This window comes from Anastrepha obliqua, chromosome 1 (assembly GCF_027943255.1).
Source record: "Anastrepha obliqua isolate idAnaObli1 chromosome 1, idAnaObli1_1.0, whole genome shotgun sequence".
Lineage (NCBI taxonomy): Eukaryota > Metazoa > Arthropoda > Insecta > Diptera > Tephritidae > Anastrepha > Anastrepha obliqua.
In genome coordinates this window covers 35730009-35756193 of record NC_072892.1, presented here as the reverse complement: position 1 = coordinate 35756193, position 26185 = coordinate 35730009, and the positions used below count along the sequence as shown (strand labels likewise).

Sequence of the window (26185 nt, the reverse complement as noted above, 5' to 3'; positions counted from 1 at the left end):
ATTTGCACTAGTAAATTAAATTCGCATTTCACTTGCTTATAGCTTTTTGTTTGGGAATTTGCACTCGAGAATTGTTTAAAAAACATTATATGTAAATTTGTTTTGATCATAATCTTTTTTTTATTTTTTTTTTCCACTTACCTAGAACGGGCGTGATAAACTGATCCCCTATGCTGGAGAATTCCTTTATATTGTTATTCATCATTTCTTTCGTTGCTTCCTATTCTTCCTCAGAGAAAGGATGGCGTTGGTGGTTGGAATCAAATATTTGCAAAGATCTGCAAAAAATATGGAGAAAATTGTTTTTAATTAAAATTATCAGGTAAGGTAAATATGCTGTTGTTTGCTGCTTAAAATCAGATATACTATGAAATTAGTTTAGAAAATAAAACTCTACAATTTCTGATCTAAAATTAATTGGCGAAACGGGACACGATTTTTTAGAATTGATTAGTGTTTCGGTTTTTCTTCAAAAACATATCTAAAAAATTATGGTAAAACAATTACTCAAAATAAGCGCATTTTGCTTTAAGGGCGGATGCTAAAGTTAATTCGGTGAAAAAACGCATGGCAGTTGGTGTTAGTTCGTCCATCACTTTCCATATACCTATGGAACATTTGGGGAAATGATTTTTGCAAATACAGGGTGTGATTAAAAAGTAATGAGCCTTCCCGCGCGGCGCGTCTGCTGGGTCGGCTGGTGGGGGAAATTTATCGTTGGACCTTCCCCTTTCACTAGAAACCGGTCCCAGTTCGCTGGCAACAGCGGTGCAGTCAACATAGCTCCGCGTGTGAAAGCTGTTTTAGAAGTGTGTTAGGATTTTGCAGTGGCGAAAATGCAGCGATCGTTGGAGCAACGTTACTCGATCAAATTTTGCGTAAAGCTAAACAAAACGAGTACCGAAACCATTGGGCTACTCAAGGAGGGTTACGGGGACCAGTCTCTGTCCAGTACCCAGGTAAAACGGTGGCACAAGTCGATCAAGGAAGGCCGGGAGGACGTCGAAGACGAACAGCGATCTGGAAGGCCTTCGACGACGCAAAAATGTGAACCGGGTTCGTGAATTTTTGAACATTAACCTTCGTGCTAGTCTACATGAGATCAGTGAAGAGTTAAATTTAACTTATTACAATGTGCAGGAAATCGTGGCCGGAAAACTTGAAATGCGCAAAGTGTGTGCCAAATTGGTTCCAAAGGTTTTGACTGTGACAGCCGAATTGAACGCGATTCCGGCGGATGAGTTTAAAAAATGTTTCCTGCAGTGGAAGGACCGCTACCAGCGGTGTATTGACGCTCAAGGGTCCTATTTTGAAGAATATTAGTTGTATAAGCCAAAAGGTTTAATAAAACTGCTTAAAAAAAATAAAGCTCATTACTTTTCAATCAAACGCTGTGTTGAAAATTTAACGAGAAACAGCGAATCTTCGGAGGCGCCTTGTAAAAACTTTGTTCAGCAGTGTACGTCATAACTTGCAACAAAATTGTACGAACAATAAAATAAAATGGATTTGTCAAAGAAGCTAAGATTTTTTTTCGATTTTTAAATTTTTCGCAGCAATTTGAGCCCAGTTAACTGTTTCTGGATAAAAAAAAATCTACTGATTTATTATTGTAAGATAAGAAATACTACTAAGCAACGTAAAAGGACGAAAAAAGATAGAAAAACAAGTGGCACAACGGTTTGTTTTACAGTGTATTGAAGTTGACGTCCGCCACAATTGAATGTGGCTCAAACCATCAAGTGATAAAAAAGGTTTATTCTAATAGTGGTTGCCCCTCGTCTGACAATGGCAAGCCAACACTATTTCTGACACGAAATTTCCTCCGAAAAACCCGCATGCGTTTTGAAGGCGCTATAAAACTTTGGGTTGCTCCATTTGTGGAATAACATCAAGACGCACTTCACAAATCGAAGAATATTCGGCCAACTACCCAATAAAGGATGTGATAGCCAATTATGATTCCTATTATATAGGTTGTAATGGTTGCCCAGAGGGTAGGGCCCACTTGGACGAAATAGTTTAGTTCGTCCTTTGTGATACCATTGAAGGACAAAGAGGGGGGAGGAAGGGAAGGGATGGGGAGTGGTGAGTGTTTGTAGACTACGAACGGTGACTAGTCCGCGGTTGTGTTAACCTCATTATGCTGCTGATGTAGTTCATCAGATCTTTGTTATCAACACCTGCTATATCAGCAGGCGCAGAAAAGAAGTGAGAACCAAGATATTTGAATCTTAGTCCCGCGAAGGCTGGGCAGCTTAGGAGCAGGTGCTGAGATGATTCCACCTCATCCTCCATACAGCTGACGCAAAAAGGACTCGAAGTAATTCCGAGTCTCACGGCATGTGTACCTCGCGGACAGTGCCCCGTGATGATGCCCACGAAATTTGAGAGATGACATTTTGTCATCCCCAGGATATCCCTCGAGCGCCTCCTATCCAAACGTGGCCAGAAGGACTTCGCGACCCTACACGTTCGTGTACTTGCCCAGCGTTCGCTGAGTTGGTGCATAGCCCATCCTTCCAGGAGTAGAGCGCAGGTTGTCAAGACACAGTGCCTCACAGGTACCCTGTCTGGCCAGCTCGTCGGCTTCGCAGTTTCCTGCAATGTCACTGTGACCAGGTACCCAAATTATCTTAATATCGAAGAATTCTGATGCAATCGAGAGTGAGGCCAGGCATTCCCTGACCAGCTTCGAATGCACCATAATAGAGCCTAGAGCCTTAATGGCCGCTTTGCTATCGGAGTAAATATTTACCTTTTTAGCAGTTATTGCGCAAGTAAGTAGCCAGTCAGCTGCTTCTTTAATTGCGGCCACCTCTGCTTGGAACACACTACAGTGATCCGGTAGCCTGAATTTGAGTTTGATGGGGAGCTCTTTGCAGAATACTCCTCCTCCAACCCTACCACGAGGCCCTGTCCCCAGGTGTTGCCCCCGCTCCACTCCTCCCTTGGTGGAATATAGGTGGAGAAAGTTCCGCTCGGACTTAGCGAAGGCACAAACTGGTCCGTCGACGAGGGGATGAACTCAAAGCCCCTCAGTCTGATTGCGGTACGAGCAGCGGAAATTCTGCCTGCGATATCTATAGGTACCACATTTAACATTACATTAAGCGCCAGAGTAGGAGTAGTTCGAAGCGCCCCACTGATTCCAATGAGAGCAGACCTCTGGACTCTCTCTAGCTTTTTAACTGATGTCGTCCTCTCCAGTGAGTTCCACCAGACAGTGACTCCATATAACAAAATTGGCTTTATTATGGTATTGTAGAGCCAGAATACAACTCTGGGCGAGAGGCCCCACCTTTTGCCAATTGCGCCTTTGCACCCATACAAGGCGATTGTTGCCTTCCTTACTCTCTCCTCAATGTTGGGCTTCCACGTCAGCTTGCTGTCAAGGATTAGACCTAGGTACTTCACCTTGTCAGAAAGCACCAGCGGAGCGCCCCCCATCGAGGGGAGTTGAGCTCTGGGTATTTTATATTTCCTCGTGAATAGGACGAGCTCCGTCTTAAGAGGATTCACCGATAAGCCGCAATCTGCTGCCCATCGAACAACTACGTTCAGATATCCCTGCATTAAATCGAACAAGGTATCTAAAAACTTTCCTCTAACAATTAATGCCACATCATCCGCGTAGGCAATCACCCTACAGCCCCTCCTCACCAGCTCCTCCAGCAAGTCATTGATAACAATGATCCAGAGGAATGGTGAGAGGACCCCGCCTTGCGGCGTGCCTCTGCTCACCTGCCGGCGGAGAGAGACGCCGCCCCACTCTGCCACGACCGTTCTGTCGCTGAGCATTCTGTAGATAAACCTAGAAAGATCGGCTCCGACCCCCAGCCTATCCAGAGCTTTAGTGATTGCCTCCGGGAGAACGTTATTAAAAGCCCCCTCAATGTCGAGGAAGGCGCCGACTGCGAGTTCCTATTATATAATATCTCAATAATATTGTGCCATAATTTCAAGTGCTACAAACAAATCAATGGCACTCTGTTTTCCTATGACAAGCACCCTTCTGAAATTTTTTGGGTGATTTTTTTGTGAAACATTCGAACGTTCTAACTACGCTACAAATTTAATATTTAAAAAAAATATGCCAAAAAACGTGATGTAAGCCTTAAACAAATATTGAACCAGCTTGTTTTCGATTATTGTCATGCGCCTATGTGTCTTAGCTGTTACACAGCATTAGAAACTCGGAAACATTTATGTTGTCGATATTATTGATTGTGTCGATTTACAAAAAAGATTTTTCAAAAGCGACGCCTAAATGTCAGTCGTGAATAATAGATGATACCATTTTTATGTCATTTGTCAAGTAGAAAGATGTGCAATTTTAACATTAGACACTTACACCAAATTGAAGCCAACAGACCAGTTTCAAAATCTTTAGTGATGAAGCTCATTTCGCACTGGATGGATTTGTCAACAAACAAAATTACCGGATCTGGGGAGAAGAAAAGCCTCTAAAATGTGCTGTTTAGAGTGGTTATTAGGCTGGTGAAATAATTGGCTCATTTTTCTTCGAAAATGAAAACTGGAAGAGTTGTTACTGTCAATGTGCATCGCTATAGACGCTTAATTTCACGTAATGGTGACATAAAGGGGCCACCCAGATCATGCGATCCAACTGCACTAGACTACTTTTGGTAGGGTTTTTCGAAAAGCCAAGGCTATGGGAATAAGCCAACAACGAATCCAGTGCTGAAACACAACATTAGGATCGAGATTAACTGAACTCAGTGCGTTAATGTGTGAGCGAGTGCTTGAAAATTTTAATTCTCTTATAACAGCCTGTAGACGTACTCATAGTAGACATTTAAATAATGTAATTTTTCACATGTAATTATTGAGAGTCATATTTTGAATGAAAATAATAAAACCTGAAAGAATCTGAATTTTTATGTTGTTTTTTAAAACAGGGTGCGTCTTTTGATAAACCCTTTATGTTGAAGGGACCCTGTGCATTTATCTAATATGTGTACGAAAAGACGGAAAAAGATATTTCCAGTAAATAATTACATATTATGCGTAGACGACACAAATTAATTTTAAAATAAGATAACATTTTTTATCCTAAATATTAAAAAAGTTATTATTTTGGGTCTCTGGTTGACTTGTCTAGCGGAGCTCCCAATTACCTTCTTCTTCTTCTTCTTAATTGGCGCGATAACCGCTTACGCGATTTTGGCCGAGCTTAATAAAGCGCGCCAGTCGTTTCTTTCTCGTGCTAACCGGCGCCAATTGGACACACCAAGTGAAGCCAAGTCCTTCTCCACCTGATCTTTCCAACGCAGAGGAGGCCTTCCTCTTCCTCTGCTACCACCAGCTGGTACCGCATCGAATACTTTCAAAGCCGGAGCGTTTGTATCCATTCGGACGACATGACCCAGCCAACGTAGCCGCTGGATCTTTATTCGCTGCGCTATGTCTATGTCGTCGTAAAGCTCATACAGCTCATCGTTCCATCGTCTGCGATATTCGCCGTTGCCAACGTGCAAAGGTCCAAAAATCTTACGCAGAATCTTTCTCTCGAACACTCCAAGCGTCGCTTCATCGGATGTTGTCATCGTCCAAGCTTCTGCGCCATACGTCAGGACGGGCATGATGAGAGTCTTGTAGAGTGTTAGTTTTGTTCGTCGAGAGAGGACTTTACTGCTCAGTTGCCTACTTAGTCCAAAGTAGCACTTGTTGGCAAGAGAGATTCTACGTTGGATTTCAAGGCTGACATTGTTATAGGTGTTAATGCTGGTTCCCAAATACACGAAGTCTTTTACAACCTCAAAATTATAACTGTCTACAGTGACGTGGGTGCCGATACGCGAGTGCGCCGACTGTTTGTTTGAAGACAGGAGGTACTTCGTTTTGTCCTCGTTCACCACCAGACCCATTCGCTTTGCCTCTTTATCCAGTTTGGAGAAGGCAGAACTAACAGCGCGGTTGTTAAGGCCGATGATATCGATATCATCGGCATACGCCAACAATTGTACGCTCTTATAAAATATTGTGCCTGAGCGATTAAGTTCTGCGGCTCGTACGATGCTCTCCAACATCAGGTTAAAGAAGTCACACGACAGTGAGTCACCCTGTCTGAAACCTCGTTTGGTATCAAACGGCTCGGAGAGGTCCTTCCCAATTCTGACGGCGCTGCTGGTGTTGAGCAACGTCATCTTACATAGCCGTATTAGTTTTGCGGGGATACCAAATTCAGACATAGCGGCATACAGGTAACTCCTTTCTGTACTGTCGAATGCAGCTTTGAAGTCGACGAAAAGATGGTGTGTGTCGATTCTCCTTTCGTGGGTCTTTTCCAAGATTTGGCGTATTGTGAATATTTGGTCGATGGTAGACTTTCCAGGTCTGAAGCCACACTGATAAGGTCCAATCAGTTGGTTGACGGTGGGCTTCAGCCTTTCACACAATACGCTCGCTAGAACCTTATAGGCGATGTTTAGAAGACTAATCCCGCGGTAATTGGCACAAATTGCAGGATCGCCCTTCTTATGGATTGGGCAGAGCACACTTAAATTCCAATCGGCAGGCATGCTTTCATCTGACCATATTCTGCATAGGAGCTGATGCATGCACCTTACCAGCTCCTCGCCGCCATGTTTGAATAGCTCAGCCGGGAGTCCGTCGGCGCCCGCGGCTTTGTTGTTCTTTAGGCGCGTTATCGCTATTCTCACCTCGTCATGATCGGGTAACGGAACTACAATTCCGTCGTCAGCGATTGGGGTATCGGGATCTTCACATTCTCTATGACATGCGCAGCTGTCACTGTTTAACAGGTTCGAGAAGTGTTCCCTCCATAATTTAAGATTGCTCTGTACGTCAGTCACCAGATCGCCGTCTTTGTTCTTACAGGAAAACGTCCCGGTCTTAAAACCTTCTGTAAGCCGCCGAACTTTCTGGTAGAATTTTCGGGCGTTGTTCCTATTGGCCAGCATCTCAAGCTCCTCGCACTCACGTATTTCGGCCTCTCGTTTCTTCTGTCGGATAATACGTCTCTCTTCCTTTTTCAGCTCTCTGTAGCGATCCCACATGGCTCGCGTTGCACCCGATCGCAGCGTGGCTCTATAAGCGGCATCTTTTCTTTCTGCGGCAGCATGGCACTCCTCGTCGTACCAATTGTTTTTTCGGGCTCGCCGGAATCCGATTTCTTCTTCGGCGGCGGTACGTAGGGAACGAGAAATGTTGCTCCATTGCTCGCGTATGCCGATTTGTTGGGCAGTGCTTTCGGAGAGCAGGAGTGAGAGTCGAGTGGCGAATCTTCTGGCTGTCTGTTGTGATTGCAGCTTTTCGATGTCGAACATTCTTTGCGTAGGTAGATGCACGTTTTTTGCTGCACAGAGGCGGGTGCGCAGTTTGGCTGCAACAAGGTAATGATCCGAGTCGATGTTGGGTCCTCGGATCGTACGTACATCTAATACACTAGAAGCGTGTCTTCCATCTATCACAACATGATCGATCTGGTTTCGCGTTTTTCGATCAGGGGACAGCCAGGTAGCTTGGTGGATTTTCTTATGCTGGAATCTGGTGCTGCAGACTACCATGTTTCGGGCCCCGGCGAAGTCGATCAGCCTCTGTCCGTTACCGGATGTTTCGTTGTGCAGGCTGAATTTTCCGACTGTGGGACCAAAAATTCCCTCCTTGCCCACCCTGGCGTTGAAGTCGCCAAGCACGATTTTTATGTCGTGGCGGGGGCAGCGCTCATAGGAACGTTCCAGGCGCTCATAGAAGGAATCTTTGGTCGCATCGTCCTTCTCTTCCGTCGGGGCGTGGGCGCAAATTAGCGATATGTTGAAAAATCTGGCTTTGATGCGGATTGTTGCGAGACGCTCGTCCACCGGAGTGAACGACAGTACTTGGCGACGAAGTCTCTCTCCCACAACAAATCCGACACCGAATTTGCGCTCCTTTACATGGCAGCTGTAAGAGACGTCGCAAGGTCCTATGGTTTTCTTTCCTTGTCCCGTCCATCGCATCTCTTGGATGGCAGTGATGTCAGCCTTTACTCTCACGAGGACATCAACCAGCCGGGCAGAGGCACCTTCCCCATTAAGGGACCGGACATTCCAGGTGCATGCCCTCAAATCATATTCCTTATTTCGTTTGCAGGGGTCGTCATCAGTAAAGGCAGTTCTCATCCGAGGCTTTTTTAATCTTTTCATTGGGGGGGATTTTTAAGTAGCGGGTCCCAAACCCAGCGCACAACCAGCTATCCTGGAATTACCTACTTAGACCGAAATAGTTCTTGTTGGCCATGGGATTTCAAGGCTCACATTTTTTGTTTCACATTTATTTAAATGGCGGGATGAAAATCCACATGTCGCCAGCCAAATCCACATAGCTTCCTTAGTAACGAGAACAAATTTACTATTTATAGTTATCGAATAGTTTACATTTACTCCTTATTGGATTAAGCCTGACACAAGATAAACTTGGTGCCTATAAGATTTTACCACTCCGCACTCTCATAGCTCCGAGTCGATGGCGCGAATCATGTGAAAGTAACTGCCATCGTAAGTGCGGCCAATATTCTGTTGATAAGTTTTATATCTTTAACATCACTGTGAAGAAAACAAAATTCATGCAAAAAGATTAAGTCGATTAATTGCAGATGACAGAAATCCACCATACCAGAGAAATGCTACTACGAAATATTCTCAAAGCTTCTTCAAAAGTGTATTCAACTTCGATGATAGTGCCATTATCTGCTGTTTTTTTTAAATTCGATCTGCTTTTTCATCAAACCACATGAATATTTGAGAATTCGAACTCTCAGAGCTTCACATGAAACCGAGCGATCCAGTGATTGCTGGAGTAATTGTTTTTTAAGAGCTTGCAGGCTATTTGGCTGTCCGAGAAGATAACAACTTTGTCCGGCTGTGCGACATTCTCTTTTAAAACCAAAACTTCCTCAAACGTTGTTCTAATGCCAGACTCCACAGCCAACAAGTTGGCCAAGACCAAAGCATCCATAAAAAAGGTTTGAGTGCTTTAAAAAGCAACTGTCTAATATTTTTCATACTGCGTCGCCATCGGTGTTCTGCCTAATTTAATTGGCACTAAAATTATTACATTTATCACAAAATAAGCACAACTTCAAATTGCATGTTTTAAATGAGATTCCTGCCATTGAGCTCATTCAAACTAGCTTAGAAAATTCATTCAGATGTCATGGCGATTTGTTAAGAGTTTTTGTAGCTCACTTATTGATATTAAAAAAAGTATTTAGATGCTCATTTATAGTATTATACACTCATTGATTTATTATCTCACATGTGCATATGTATATGTAAGCTGGCTTTGCCGATCGGCTTGATAGGCTTTATAGTTTCGAAGCCCCAGGTCGAAAATCAAATGCTCAACTAAATTGCTAATATTTGTGAACAAAGTGAGATCATCATCAAATGCGAATGAGTCTTGCTAATTGTTTTGTTATTATTAGCTGGTACATAAGTAGCACTGCCTTAAGGTAAAGGTAAAGTGCAATCATTTACTGGCTTTAGCTCATATACTTGTACATATGCAAACAAATATATTTACATATATACATATGTGCATACGTAGGCATTCAATTTGGTAGTTATGCCTGTAGGAGCTTTTTGCAGTATCTAATTAATTATTTGTATTTGCAGTGCAATAATGGCCACTTCGTTTGTGAAGTTTAAATGTGTGTATGTGCGCATTTATTTATATGCGTAATCAATGGACATCAAGAGGAGCAAACAAACGCTCAGTGCTAACAATAAGATATATATTTATAAGTATGTAAGTATAAGTATCAGGTGGCGCAAAATTAATCACCCTATGTCAATCATATTCGCCACTTGTGACACTAGACACTAGGCAGCTGCAGCATACAAACGGGCAAGCAATGGAGCGCGTAAAGGACAAAATAAATATTTCGACACTCACCATTTTTTTATTATTCAGTAAAAGAGTTATTCAAAAACCACATTGGATGATTAATTTTGCACCACCTTGCACCTGCGACAAACGATGGCACATCAACACTTTGATTAGCTGTAATAAGTTTTTTGTTTTTGTTTTTTGACGTTTAATATTTTTTTATTTTACATTTAAAGTTACACCTAACAAAATCCATATAAATCAAAGTAAGAAATTTAATAAAAAAATTAGAAAAATTCCACAAATTTTTAATTACAACCTCATAGGTTTTTTGAATTTTTAGAAACATTTTGGTATACAGTTGTATAGCTTGCCCATTCTTTCAGAAGTGTTTGCAAAAATATTCTTTGCCAGATTAGACAAAATTCTGGTAGAAAAAAGTGTAATACCAAGCCATCAATTTGGATTTAGACGACAGCATTCAACTGTGCAACAAGTTACAGCAACACAGAGTTATAAACAAAATACTAAATGATATGGATAATAAAAGGTTCTGCATAGCTGTCTACCTGGATATTGCAGAAGCTTTTTGCAGGGTGTGGCGTAATGGACTACTGCATAAGCTAAGCGAAATATTACCACGAAATAACTTCACCATTCTCAAAAGGGACTTAGAAAATCGACATTTTTTTATAAAGTTTGAAGACGAATGCTCAAGAATGATGCAAATGACAGCAGGTGTACCTCAAGGTAGTGTCCTAGGCCCTCTATTGTATCTGATATTTACAGCAGATATACCGATCCGCTGGCGGCCGCCGTAGCCGAATGGGTTGGTGTGTGACCACCATTCGGAATTCACAGAGAGAACATCGGTTCGAATCTCGGTGAAAAACACCAAAATTAAGAAAACCATTTTTCTAATAGCGGTTGCCCCTCTGCAGGTAATGGCAAACCTCCGAGTGTAGGTCCCTCTATTTGTGGAACAACATCAAATTGCACACCACAAATACGAGAAGGAGCTCGGCCAAACACCCAAAAAGGGTGTACGCGCCAACTATATATATATATATATATACCGATCCCAACAACGAAAAATTGCATGATAGCCACATTCGTGAATGACACGGTTTTAATGGAATCAGATAAAATAGAAAAAAAAGCTACTGACATTCTTCAAAAAACAATAAATGACACTGTATAATGGCTCGATAAATGGGGAATAGCAGTCAACAAAGATAAAACGGTACAAGTAATATATACAAACAGAAAGCCTAAGAAACTCAAACTAACAATAAAAAACAATGAAATAAAAATCTTTCCTAGTGCAAAGTATCTTGGCATAACTATAGATGAAAAACTAAATTGGAAACAATATATAGAAAACAAACGAAATGAAATCAAAAACAAGTTTAGACAACTATACTAACTGTTGGCTAAAAATTCAAAACTAAGCCTTAACAACAAAGTAGTGATATATAAATCTATAATCTCACCCATTTGGAAATATGGCATAGAAATCTGGGGCACAGCAAAAAAAACCAATATCAAAATAATTCAAAGGACGCAATCTAAAATACTTCAAACAATAACAAAAGCTGGTATATACCAAACGACGTGATCCGCAGCGACCTCAACATCGACACAATAGATGACACAATTAGAAAATACAGCATCAAGCATATACAACGACTAACAAATCATCAAAATGAGCAAATGCGCAAACTACCACAATCGGAGAAAGCGGGAAAGGTTAGGTTAGGTTAGCCTGGTTGGCAATAAGACACGCATAGACCTTTTGGTCCCTAGCGATACCAGTTGGAGACCGACCTCTATGAATACCTAAAGTAGACATCATGTAGGATGTCAGCGCTTTTGGCGAATCTTAGTAGGGCTGGGAGCTCCGCTTTTGAGACGTCTTCCAGACTCACAATATAACAAAACAAGAAAAATAATAATAATAATAATAATTATAACACTTAGAAAATAGTACATTTTGGCTAAGTTTCAAGGCCCGGTGTTGATTTTGAATCAAATACATTTCTTTTAGGAAATTATTGTCATTTCTCTTTATTATCATAATACTAGTATAGATCAATTACGTATGGAACAAAATATCGACCAAATAGCTGCCGCGGCTTCGGCGGCACACGTACATCCGATGGTTCAAATTTTCGTTGACGCAGAGGTATAATTGAGGTTCTATGCCGTTAATGTGCCGAATTATCTCATCCTTTAGCTCTTGAATTGTTTATGGCTTATCGAAGTACACCTTTTCTTTCAAATAACCCCAAAGAAAGAAGTCCAACGGTGTCAAATCACATGATCTTGACATCGCCGTGACGTGAGATTATTCGGCCATCAAATTTTTCGCGCAAAAGAGCCATTGTTTCATTAGCTGTGTGACAAGTGGCACCGTCCTGTTGAAACCACGTATTGTCCACATCCATATCTTCCAATTCGGGCCATAAAAAGTTCGTTATCATCTCACGATAGCGGACACTATTCACAGTAACTGCCTGACCGGTCTCATTTTGGAAAAAATACGGCCCAATGATGCCGCCGGCCCATAAACCGCACCAACCAGTCACTCTTTGTGGGTGCATTGGTTTTTCGACAATCACTCTTGGACTATCATTCGCCCGAATGCGGCAATTCTGCTTATTGACGAATCCTCTGAGGTGAAAATGTGCCTCATCACTGAAGATGATTTTCTTTGAAAATTGGTCATTAACTGTTGCCATTTCCTGCCACCATTTGACCATTGCTCGATTGTGTGTATTTCTATGGTTCAAATTGAATTAGTCTGAAATTGAGAAATGTCAAATGAAATGTAGTAAAAACTTGACGTTTAGGTGTGGTTCACATTCAACATCGGCCCCTGAAATTTAACCACCCTTTATAAATGATATGTGCTCTAGATATGAGCTAAATTGGTAGGTAGGTAGGCGCATAGTTGCAGTACCAGTCTGGCACTGCCCTAGTAGCACTAAAGCGCCTTTTTGATACCATTTTGAGACCTCCAACGAGCAGATATCTGCAGCCAACCAGATCTGTTGCTGCGATGGAGAAAATTAATGGGATTTAGGTTGGACTACTGCACCAGGCTGTCGAAGAAAGGAGTGCGCCAGTGATCTTATTACTATTACTAATATTAGGCTATTGCGCACTGCGACCAAAAGAGATTAATTGTGCAACGCCTGCTGAGATACCCTATATTTTAAGACTTTTTAAACATTTTAGCACATTCCGTGGTTTATTGCTCCATAATTTATATACATAGATGTACGATAATGCTCCCATGGTGGTGTACGGCTCCAGCGCAGTTTTCGATGGGTTAATAGAGAGCCCTTGGTCGGTGCACCCTTTGCTTATAATATGATACTAAGGGCTTGTTGCATGCGGTTAGAAGTGGTCTCCTTATGCCAGCCTGCTATGTATACTACCAGGTTATCAGCCTAAAAGTTCATCTCCTTCTTGAATGGTCCCCATAGCTTTTTACCTGGGAGTACCCAGGACCTCTTGCGTCTTACGTCTATCGTACTGGGGCCAAAGGGTTTTCGAAATAGCATACGAAGAAATGGAGCTCCATCTGCCCTGGACTTTTCTGGCTTGTGCAATTCCCCTTTAACAACAGTCAAGGGGAGCTGTTGTGTCTGGATAGGATACCTCTGAGACAAAGTCAGTCGACTTATTCCTGGTAAATTTATCAGCAATTTCATTTCCTTCTATATTCCCATACCCTGTAAGCCTGATCACAGAGATGTTATCTGCACACTCAAGATATTTGATCTCTTCCTTACGGCAGTTGACCAGTTTGGATTTGCACAATGGCATACCTGCAACAATGAACCGGTTTTTCATACCAGAAGCACCCTTGAGCCAAGAAACAATCGCTATTAGAAATAACTTTACTCTTCTCAGTGGGTGTCAGTACCCGCTCAAACCGAATTGTAATCACGCTCAAACCCTGTCGCTACTGTAGCCGGCAACAAATTTACATAAAATCGTGTCTAAGTAGCTTATCGCAATTCGCACACACATAATTGCCAATGATGCAAGTTTATTCATATTTAAATGCAATATAGTTGCTACGTACATACGTATGTGTGTATGTATGTATATACACCCCTACGTAATAAATTTAATTTTCTATGCAAACTAACCTCTTTAACCGAGCAATGCGAGTACATCAATTATTTATGGATTATTCATATCAAATATTAATAATATTAGCAAAATCCACAAAATATTTAAGTACCTGTCAAGCATTTTATTCGTGTTTAAGAGCTAATAAATGTTCAATTACAGCTGCATATATGCATGTGGGGCCGTGTATATTAGGGTGGTCAGGTGGAAAAGCGACTACACTGGCTTACCTTCTAAAATGAAATACTCACAGATTTATAATTTTTGTTTATGTATATAGAAGTAAAGCTTGTCAGGATTTTCAACTTGCAAGCGGCACTGCCTATCAGTATAAAGGTGACTTGCCGCACTGAGCAGACGCTTACTAGTCACACTCGAGGGACGAGCAGATAGATATTTGAAAGCACTTTTTTCAGCCGGAAATGTGAAGTTTGTTACGTGTCTTATAAAAATTTTACAAAAACTCAAGTTTTATAAAATATTTCAACAAAAAAATGTAAGGGGGTATCCTGGTCTACGGATTTTTCAAAATTCAAATTATTTGAATTCGAATTATGACGTGGCGTCTAAGCCGGCCGAGTGGAGCGAATCGCACAATGAACGGCAGATGTTACCGGACGACTTGAGGACTCGTTCTTTCCAGAAAATCTTTTCTATGCCACACAACCTTTATTTACTCTACACATATATGTATATATACTTTATGGGTGATTTTTTAAGAGCTATAGGAAAGTTTTTCAAAAAAACACACGTAAAATTCAGAACAAAGCATGAAATTTTTATTTAAATCGATAGTACAGTCCATATAATTTAATGTTTGAAGATTATTTCATGCAAATGTTGACCGCGACTGCGCTTCAAATGGTCTATCCGTTTAGTCCAATTTTGGCATACTCTTTCCAATGTTTCGGCCGGATAAAAATGCTTTAATATCGTCTTCCAAAGCGTTAATTGCAGCAGGCTTGTCTGAATAGACATGAGCTTTAACATAGCCCCACAAAAAATAATCTAAAGGCGTTATATCGCACGATGTGGGTGGCCAATTGACAGGTCCCGAACGTGAAATAAAATGTTCACCGAACTCGCCTCTCAACAAGTCCATTGTTACGCGTGCTGTGTGGCATGTGGCACCGTCTTGCTGAAACCATATACCATGCAAGTCAAGCTATTGTATTTTGGGCAAAAAAAATTTGGATATCATTTCACGGTAGCGCTCACCATTTACAGTTACGTTACGATTCGCAGCATCTTTGAAGAAGTACGGTCCAATGATACCTCCAGCCCATAAACCGCACCAAACTGTGACCTTTGGATACGTTGGTAGCTCTTGCAATTCTTCTGGCTGATCTTCACTTCAAAATCGACAATTCTGCTTATTTACATACGTATCCATTGATCCTAAAATGAGCTTCGTCGTTGAACACAATTTTTTGATAAAAAAGTGGATCTTGGGCTAACTTTCCAAGAACTCATTCACCAAAAATTCTGCGTTGCGGTAGATCGTTGGGCTTCAATTCTTGCACCAGCTGTATTTCGAATGGCTGCACACCTAAATCCTTTCGCAAAATTTTCCACGTTGTTGAGTAACAGAGGCCCAATTACTGCGAACGGCGAACGGCGACGAATCGATAATTGATCGTCATCATTAACACTGGCCGATACAGCTGCGATATTTTCTTCAGTCCGCACTATACGTAAGCGTGTTGGTGGTCCAATAATGTAAATTTAGTTCTAAATTTAGTCACAATAGCTCGAATAGCCGCTTCAGTGGATCGATTAAACTGACCATAAAATGGAAGAAGCGCGCGATAAACTTTGTGATATTATAAGTCACAACACATACATATATACACATATCGCAGTTGAATATCTCCAAAACATCGATTTATCGCACTTTTGGACTTACGGAAGATCTGTGCACGTTTCATTCCGCACAAGTTAACTGAGGACCAAAAATTGCTCAAAATTCAACATTCGAAAGACCTCATTAAAGAGGCGAGAAAAGACGAGAACTTCCTTTGAAACATTGTAACTGGTGATGGAACGTAGTGTTTCCAACATGAACTTGAAACTAAGCGTCAAAGTGCCGAATGGAAGGCCCCAGATGAGCCACCACCCAAAAAATCGCGTATGGAGAAGTTAAAAATCAATTCGATGCTCATTTGTTTTTACGATTCCAAAGGAATTGTCCACAAGAAGTTCGTGCCAACGGGCCGAACCGTCAATGCATTTTTCTATCTTGGCATTTTAAAGCGTTTGTTGCATCGCATTCGTCGAATTCGCCCTGAATGTCGGGAAGGAGGAAGCTGGCGCTTCTTGTATGATAATGCACTATCTCATCGATCCACTCTTGTGACTGATTTTTTAACTAGAAATCGCATTTTAACCATCAATCACTCACTGTGTTCGCCCGATATGGCTCCCTGAGACTTTTACCTATTCGGAAAATTGCATTTGTTTATGAAAGGAAAACGTTTTGCGTCCGTAGAGGCCATCCAAAAGGCTTGTACCAACATCTTGAAGGAAATTTCGGTCACCGACCTAAAAGACTCTTTTGAATAGCTGAATAGCTTTTAGATTGCGCAAAACAGTGTATCGAGGCGAGAGAGAGAATAAATAAACTCGAAGTTATCAGAACAAAGCTCCTGTCGTTTCTATTTTAGCTCTTTTATATATTGCTATAGTATACTTATCGTCAAATAATACAAAATTGATCATCCGGTTTTGTTTTTGAGTGTTGTTATTTATATGTTATTTTGCCTTTACGCGCCTTATTTCTTGTTTGTTTCTATACAGCAGCTGTCTTGTTCATCAGTGTCAAATATGACTGATACAATGAATCTCCCAATAAGTGATTAATTTTGCGCCACCTTCTAAGTTATAGTAGATTGTGATCTCAGACAAAATTACAATATTGCGAGTCATATGTTTTAAAAAGTATTGCTCACTAAAATTCAGCGCCATTTGTAATGGCGATATCATACCCCTTGCCGATGCCCTTATGTACCTTATCCTAGAAACAATTGCCAAGGCAATGTTATGTATCATTTTCCTAGCAAACATTTTTATATTATCTAACTAACTTTACTTGTCTTCACTTAACTCGAGAATCAAGATGGAACGCTATATATTTACTATAGAAAAAATATCCATTGTGGTGCTCTTCAGAGTTAGCTCACATTGTCATTCCGAGGCGCTGGCATTTCTAACAGATGATAGATTTGAAGTGTACTTCAATGTACTTCTACAGATTTTTTATATGCTCATATATGCTCTCACCCTTTTATACGTATATGGAAGGCATGTGTCGAAAGGTATGCATTTATACGCCCTGTGGTGCAATCCCTGAAGTAGTGCTAAGCATTTGTGCTGCCATAGTAATAGCTTGATTTATATTAATATTTAAATATAATTTCATATAAATATATACGCCGTAATGGACTTGAATAAAACACATGCAGAAAGTCCAAGTTCCACTTAAGAGAATATTTCGCTAGCATCTCTCCATTGAGAAAAATAGCTCTGCGAATTTAGACTTCCAAGATGTCCATTGGATCTGGCTTTTCGGCGTATGCGAGCGCTTAATAGTGCCGACATGCTCCTTTACCTATTTCTTTTTTTGGTTTTTTTATTTTGAAGTATTTCTAGTACAAAGAATTAGTGAAAATGTTGTAGCACAGTTATTTCTTTTCTTTTTTTGTAATTTTAATTTTTTTTTTTAATTTTGAATAAAAATATAGTTAATACTGCGATGAAAGCAACATATTTTAAAATTTCAAACTTTGTACAACATTAAAACGAATTCATAAAATTTGCGAGAAAATTTGAACGTTTTCCTCAAAATTTCTAATCTTTTCTATACATATTTTTTCATACAAAGCTTGGACGCTTGAAGGGAAGAAAGTGCAGAGATCGTCAGAAAAAAAATGTTTAAACACCAACCCGAATTTTCAACAATTTTTCCCTCACAGTATATTACGCTAGAATTAAATGATTTATAAAATTGCTTGCCAGAGAAAACATTAAAAATTCTGGGTAAAAAGTTCGAATCTGCTTAAAATTCCATGAATTACTTTGTTTTTTGAGCAACATTTTCGCTTCATACGGCTTTTATTACACTACAAACTAATTTTCATACAACATTTGCGAAAAATATGTATGTAGCACGAAATACATTGTAAATCTTTAAACAAAATCACTAGACATAAACTTTTTGGCTGACTGACCAGTGTGTAACCGATGCAGCCGAATGAATTGGTGCGAGGCTACCATTCGCAAGTGCCCAGGTTTGAGTCTCCACGCATGTAACATCAAATGACAGAAAACGTTTTTTCTATTAAGGGACGAAAAGGGACGACCGTCGGCAGGCAATGGCAAACCTTCGTGTGTCCCTCTGTCATGAAAAAGCTCCGCATAAACACCATCTGCCGTTCGGAGTCGGCTTGAAACTGTAGGCCCCGCCATTTGTGGAAAAACATCAAGATAGGAGGAGGAGCTTGGCCAAACACTCAATAAAGAGCTTAAGTGCTATATATATATGTATGTATATTTTGCGGCACACACATAACTAAATGAAATCATTACATTTTTTTTTAAATGTATAAATTAGTTCTAACCAAATTCCACATCCAAATAAGTAAAATAAAGGGTGGTCAAATTTCAAAGACCGATGTTGAATGTGAACCACACCTAAACGTCAACGACACCGTTGGACTTCTTTCTTTGAGGTTATTTAAAAGAAAAGGTGTACGCCGATAAGCCAGCAACAATTCAAGAGCTAAAGGATGAGGTAGTTCGGCACATTAACGGCATAGAACGTCAATTATGCCTCAGCGTCATCGAAAATTTAGACCATCAGATGGAGGTGTGCCGCCGAGGCCGCGGCAGCTACTTGGCCGATATTTTATTCCATACGTAATTGAGCCATACCAGTATTATAATAATAAAAAAAATCGTAACAATTTCCTAAAAAAATTGTATTTTATTCAAAATCAAGACCGGCCCTTGAAACTTAACCACCCTTTAAAATATAACTGCGAACAACCTTGCATTGCTAGAATTGCGCTGCAATAATTTATTTGTTGAGTAATATTCCAAAGTGTCAACAAAAATTGCTACCCGTTGAGATTATTTAAAAAAAAGTTATTGAATGCTATATTAATAAAATTACACCGCTGACGCCATTCTAAGGCAAGTGAAATTGGAGAACTGTACGAATATCACAGGCTACACCAACATAACTCGATTAATATTAGTCAGAACTATCGAACAAAATAAAAATTCTAACAACGATTCCGCCAAGCGTTTACCAGCAAATGACGAATGTGTGTCTGTGTGCTGGGGTGATGAAATCAAGACCGATCAAATAGCCTTAAGGGAGACCCTCATTTATCGGGTCAAAAAAATCGATTTTTTGGAAATAATTTTAATCTATTCTACAACTATTTAAGAATATACTTTCAAAATTTCAAGTCGATATCTGTATTTTTGAAAGAGTGACAAAATTTTTAACAGGACGCGACGGGTGGCCTGATCGCCTGTATCCAAAACTTTAAACGCGTTTTTCTCGAAACATCATTTTTCGATTTTGTGTACACAATTGAGAACGCTGTATTGAACCAATCAGGCTTTACAATAGCTCATTTTAAAGATAATTAAATTGTTTTCAATGTGACATTAAGAGTTTTTTTAAAAAAAAAGATTTTCATATTTTTTTGTAATTTTAAAGTCAATTTTTATGCATGAAAAATCACTTTTAACATAAAACTGGGTAAAAAATATCAATTTCGACATTTTTTTTTTAAATCAAAATGTCACATCGAAGGTATTATCCTAAAGTTTTAAAAAAATTTGGTTTTTTTATTTCAGAAAAAAATTCAGAGCGCTAGAATGTACACAGATAGAATGAGGTGCCATGGACGAGGTGTATATTTCCATACTTAAAATGTTTTTTTTCTTCTCCGAAAATTTTTGTAGACAGTCAAGACATTTATTAAAGTACTTTATGAATTACAAAACGTTTGAAGTTATTTTACCTGAGAAAAAAATTCCCAAAAATGATGCATTTTTCGACCGTCTAAATGAGGGTCCCCCCTTAAAAGACATATGTTATATTCGTTAGATGTCTCCATAATCATTGAAACGCATAGCCAACGTGATAAAGCCCTGGCTATATTTAATAGGTCATATCTGTAGGCATAAGTACATATATACAAGATGGCCACCTAATTTTGTTTTTGAATAAATTTTTTACTAAATTAAAAAATATTTTATGTGATGGAAGTCTTTATTTTGGCCTTTACGCGTGACTTGTCGAGGCTTGTCTGTTTGTATACTGCAGCTGTCTGGTGTTCCAAAAAACCAATCTATGCACATCTTCATTTCGGCAAATTTTGAATACTTAATTATTTATTTTTTAATTATCATTATCATTATTTACAATATAAAAATTCAACAGATTCTCATAAAAATTTTAAGCACTTTAACCAGAATTAAAAAAAATTTGGGTACGCTATTTTATAGCCCATTCAATTTTAGTATAATAAAGTGTAAGTTTGAATTGGTTCAGGATTCTCCTTGATTTTTGTTTTCCCCCTTGAAGATGTATGGAATTTTCAGCCTTGAAAACCAACGTAGTTTCTCTCTTGCCAACGTAGCACTTGTTGAACTAATTATGCAATTGAGTAGTAAAGTCCTCGCTCGATGAACAAAACCAACACTAACGTATGACGTAGAAGCTTGGACGATGACAACATCCGATGGGGCGTCCCTTGAAATGTTTGAGAGAAAGATTATACGGAAGATTATTGGACCTTGCACGTTAGCGACGGTGAGTATTGACACAATAGAACAATGACCTGTATAAGCCACATAGACATAGCGCAGGGAATAAGTTCCGGTGGCTAGGTCACGTCATTCTGGCTCTGAAAGTAATCAATGCGGATGGTAGCAGAGGACGCGTAAGGCCTACTCCACGCTAGAGGAGGACTTCACTTGGTGTTTCAACTGCCGGCGCTTAGCACGAGAATGAAAAAACTGGCGTGCTTTGTTGAACTTTGTTTAAGTGTGAGTTTGAACTCATAAAATGGAATCAATTCACATTTGTGCTGAAGACCACAAAAGTCTTCTTTGAATTTTCTACTTAAGTAATGAATTTACTGGAACTTGACTGGAACCCGCAAGGGAACAGAGGTCGCGATCGGCCAAGGAATACTGGGTAAGACTCCGTCAGAAAATATGAGATTTGCAAGTGGTCTTTCGATTTCTTTGAAACTTTGGGAAATATTAGTTCTAGGTAAGATACATTCGAGCCTAAAAGGATTTTGAAAAATTTTCAAAATTGAGTCATCTAGGCTATGTTGAAAATCGGGGCCGTGTTTTTTTGAAAAATCAATATTTCTTGAACCGTTGGATGGATTTCAATGCAATTTACAGACAATATAGAAACAAATAAGTAGTTTAAATTAGTATTATGTTAAAAAAAAAATTTCGAAATTTTGACCAAAAAAAAGTCAAAAAAATTGTTTGAATCAATTTTTAGTTGATTTGGCCAGTTTTTTAGATTTTCTGTTATACACGTAACGATTCCTTATGATTTAACCTTTATTTTGAAAAAAAAAATTTTATGGTGTCTATAATAGTTCTCGAGATATTGCGATTTTAGTGGAAGCGCGCACCGTGAAGTTCGCGGTTACGCAGCGCGGGAGTAGAAAAACGCGCACAGACCTGCAGCAGTCTGCTCCAGTCACTTCATACAGGAACACATAACGCAGTGCGAACCGTGCGTGCGTACGCGAACCGTGCGTGCGCGCTTCCACTAAAATCGCAATATCTCGAGAACTATTATAGACACCATAACATTTTTTTTTTCAAAATAAAGGTTAAATCATAAGGAATCGTTACGTGTATAACAGAAAATCTAAAAAACTGGCCAAATCAACTAAAAATTGATTCAAAAAATTTTTTTGACTTTTTTTTGGTCAAAATTTCGAAATTTTTTTTTTTAACATAATACTAATTTAAACTACTTATTTGTTTCTATATTGTCTGTAAATTGCATTGAAATCCATCCAACGGTTCAGGAAATATTGATTTTTGAAAAAAACACGGTCCCGATTTTCAACATGGCGCAGATGACTCAATTTTGAAAATTTTTTAAAATCCTTTTAGGCTCGAATGTATCTTACCTAGAACTAATATTTCCCAAAGTTTCAAAGAAATCGAAAGACCACTTGCAAATCTCATATTTTCTGACGGAGTCTTACCCTACTTGGAGAAGGTCGATTTTGGGCGAGCTAACAGATGTCGACTATCACATAAAACGGCACAAAAACAACAGCCCACAACTGTGTTCCTTGCCCCAAAGCAAAGCATGGTGGAAGTATAGAAAACTGCGGTGCTTATTATGGCTTCTACTAGTATTATGTATTATATGTAATCGATAATGGCGTTAAGTATAAGTCAACTTGGTCCTTCATTAAATTTTGAAATTGGGTGATATTGCGATAATCTTCGGTATAATCAAAGACAAAGGTGAATGGCGATTAGATGGAATCATGAACTGGACCCACTTATAAGAGAAGAAACTGTTGTTAGTTTCATCACAGTTCAAAGACATAGCTGGCTAGGGCATAACATATGAATGGACCCCACGAGAGCTCGACGAAAATTAATTGATCATTCATGATGTATCACCGCTCAGAGATCAGTAGAACTGCTGTAACAGATCTCCAATTGATTAACAGGTCTGCAATGAGTATAAGGTCAAAAATTACCGCTGCAGCTTTGTCTGGGGCAGTTTGAATGGGATGCGAGCTAATTTAATTGGCATCCCTGCCGGGAACACATCAGCATAAAAGAGTACATACATATTTTTATATTGCATTTATGTGTGTGAAAATATTTACAAACAATGCAACCAAATAAATCATTTGCAAAATATCACATGCATCTCCACAATTTAATTGAATTTCGTCCAACAAGCAATGCAGTTTTTGTTATCCCATTTCACTTACCCACCCTTTGTGTATTCATTGAAAAGTAATGAGCGAAAACGAGATTAAAGTCCAAACCAAATCCATGTACATTTATATACATATGTACATATATGTAAGTATGTATTTGTTTATGCATCAGTTAAATGCTGCAAAACCAATGCTTATGCTAATTTTTGCTCTATGGAATATGAAGAGACACAGTGGAGCGATTTGCAAAACAAGTGTTTGAAAATGTTGATGGCAATAGAAATCAATGCAACAGAGACTATTTACCATTTGTTGGCAAGTAAATATTTCAAGATCTGTTTTTGCTTTTTTTTGCTCTATATCTTCGGCGGGCAATGATAAAATTCGTAAGGCATTTTGAAAAGCTTCTCTAAGAAATGACTTGAAAGATCTATTCAGCTTTTTTGTTATATCAAATGGCTTCGGAGTCACACAGGTGGTGAGTGAGAGCCTTAGATTAACTATTTCGAATTTCCATTTTTCGAGAAGAGCCTGACTTGAAATTAAATAAGCTATATATCCTCATTGGTAGGCGCTCAAGCTTACCAATCCGCAACAAACAACTTACTTACAACAAAAACTAAGACTAAAACTAAGAATTAAAACTCACAACGATAGCAGTGAAATGAAATGAAAATTGTTTATTAGTATTATTTTACATACGCAACGTGCAACTATACAACGCTTCTAAAAAAATAATAAGAATTAGCTAATTTACAACCTTATGTAGTAAAAACTGTACTGGTATATGGTTCGGTAGTCTGGAATCCGCATTACCGACTTTACGTAGAGAGGCTAGAATACATTTTTATTTCTTGGCTTAGGAAATTTTCAATAGGATTCGCTATTAGATCTTCCCCGATGCAATATTTGTCTAATGCTCATCAACATTTCCACTCTTACTAGGCGTAGAAAAAACTTAGAAATAATGTTTTTGAGTAAACTGTTGGCAGAGTCGATTTCTAATCCATTATCTTTTGGCTATTATTAACATTAATATTCCCTCTCGAATATCAAGAGATTCGTATGCCATATCGATTCGTATATTTATTCGATTTTAATTCATATTTCAGCACTATCACTATCACCATCACGAGCACCTCTTAGCTTTTTATTTAGCTAATAAATTCATTTTGTAGTTTACCTGTTTTAGATCTCGTTTAGATCCCTTTCTCTCAGCCTTCAAACAAAAACGTTACCGAAGTCATGCGGACTGCACTCTTTGGTCGGCTGTGCGAGAGGAGGTCAATCGTTAGGTTCGTTATTAAATTAGAGTACGATCCTTTTTATACACGCGGGCACTTGTGTATTATAATTTTGTTCACATAACAGTTATAAAGGGTGGTTAAATGTCAAAGGCCAATTTGAATGTGAACCCCACCTAAACGCTAAGCTTTTCTCTACATTTCATTTGACATTCTTCAATTTCAGGCTAACTCAATTCGAACCATGGAAAGATACACAATCGAGCAACGCGTTAAAGTTATTCAGGCTTATTATGGAAACGGGCGTTCAAATCAAAACGGGCGTTCGAAGAAAATCATCCTCAGTGATGAGGCACATTTTCACCTCAGTGGATTCGTCAATAAGCAGAATTGCCACATTTGGGCGAATGATAATCCAAGAGTGATTGCCGAAAAACCAATGCACCCACAAAGAGTGACTGTTTGGTGCGGTTTATGGGTCGGCGGCATCATTGGGCCGTATTTTTTCCAAAATGAGGGCGGTCAGGCAGTTACTCTGAATAGTGTTCGCTATCGTGAGATGATAAATAACGAACTTTTTATGGCCCGAATTGGAAGATATGGATGTGGACGATATGTGGTTTCAACAGGACGGTGCCACTTGTCACACAGCTAACGAAACAATGGCTCCTTTGCGCGAAAAATTTGATGGCCGAATAATCTCACGTCACGCCGATGTCAATTGGCCGCCAAGATCATGTGATTTGACACCATTGGGCTTCTTTCTTTGGGGTTATTTCAAAGAAAAGGTGTACGCCGATAAGCCAGCAACAATTCAAGAGCTAAAGGATAAGATAATTCGGCACATTAACGGCATAGAACCTCAATTATGCCTCAGCGGCATCGAAAATTTGGACCATCGGATGGAGGTGTGCCGCCGAGGCCGCGGCGGCCATTTGGCCAATAAACGTAACTGAGTCATAATAATATTATCACAATAAAGAGAACTGATAATAATTTCCTAAAAAAATTGTATTTTATTCAAAGTCAACACCGGCCCTTGAAACTTAACCACCCTTTATATAAGAACTATGTATATTTGAATATATTACAATAAATAAATATGCATACTTATAAATGGTCTTTCAAAAGGGACGAATGGTGAATAATTCCTTGTACTTCCTACCTTTTGTTTTATGTCATCCTTGACATTTGACGAGTAGGCAGATATAGAATTTTACACAATAGAACAACACGTTAAAACTACTGAAACTTATTCGCGGCCATAACCGAATGTGTTGGTGCGTGACTACCATTCAGAATTCAGAGAGAACGTAGGTTCGAATCTCGGTGAAATACCATAGTGAAGTGAAGTTTTTTCTAATAGCGGTTGCCCCTCGACAGGCAATGGCAAACCTCCGAGTGTATGATATTTCTGCCATGAAAAAGCTCCTTATAAAAACTTAGTGCCATTCGGAGTCGGTTTGAAACAGTAGGTTCCTTCATTTGTGGAACAACATCAAGAAACACACCACAAATAGGAGGAGGAACTCGGCCAAACACCAAAAAAGGGTGTCCACGCTAATTATATATTTATATATAAGTTGGTGAAAAAATTACTGAAATCTGGATCGTCAGCAGAAGAGCTATCAGCTGCGGCAGCTTGATACTCTTGATTCAGTTGTTGATCTTCTTTGCGATCTATCAAATAGCCTTTCTTCGCCTCTTCAAACATGCGGGCCAGTAAGAAAAATATGTAATTTTTCAAGCATATTTTTAAATACTATTATACATTCAACTTGATAGATGTAAGATGGGGTTTTTGCTTAGTGTGAATCAATAAAATACAATTTTTTTGCTTACTTTGTGCTTCCAGTGTTGCATTTTGCTGCATTTGCCTCAACATATTTTCCTGTCGACAGAACCAGTTTCTTGTTTTTTCTTATCGAAGATAGAAAAGGGCTAACAGACCACACTCGGGTTTTTTGAGTCTATCTG

General features: G+C 39.3%; 1 protein-coding gene across 1 annotated transcript in view; it reads right to left on the bottom strand.

Annotated features, from left to right (window-relative positions):
- Positions 1-26185, bottom strand: part of LOC129253183 (fatty acyl-CoA reductase wat) — a 94333-nt gene that overhangs the window by 29479 nt on the left and 38669 nt on the right. Inside the window, exon 2 of the mRNA XM_054891454.1 lies at positions 142-278. Coding sequence (XP_054747429.1) covers positions 142-205 — 64 coding nt within the window. The 5' untranslated portion in view covers positions 206-278. The remainder of the gene's footprint in view (positions 1-141; positions 279-26185) is intronic.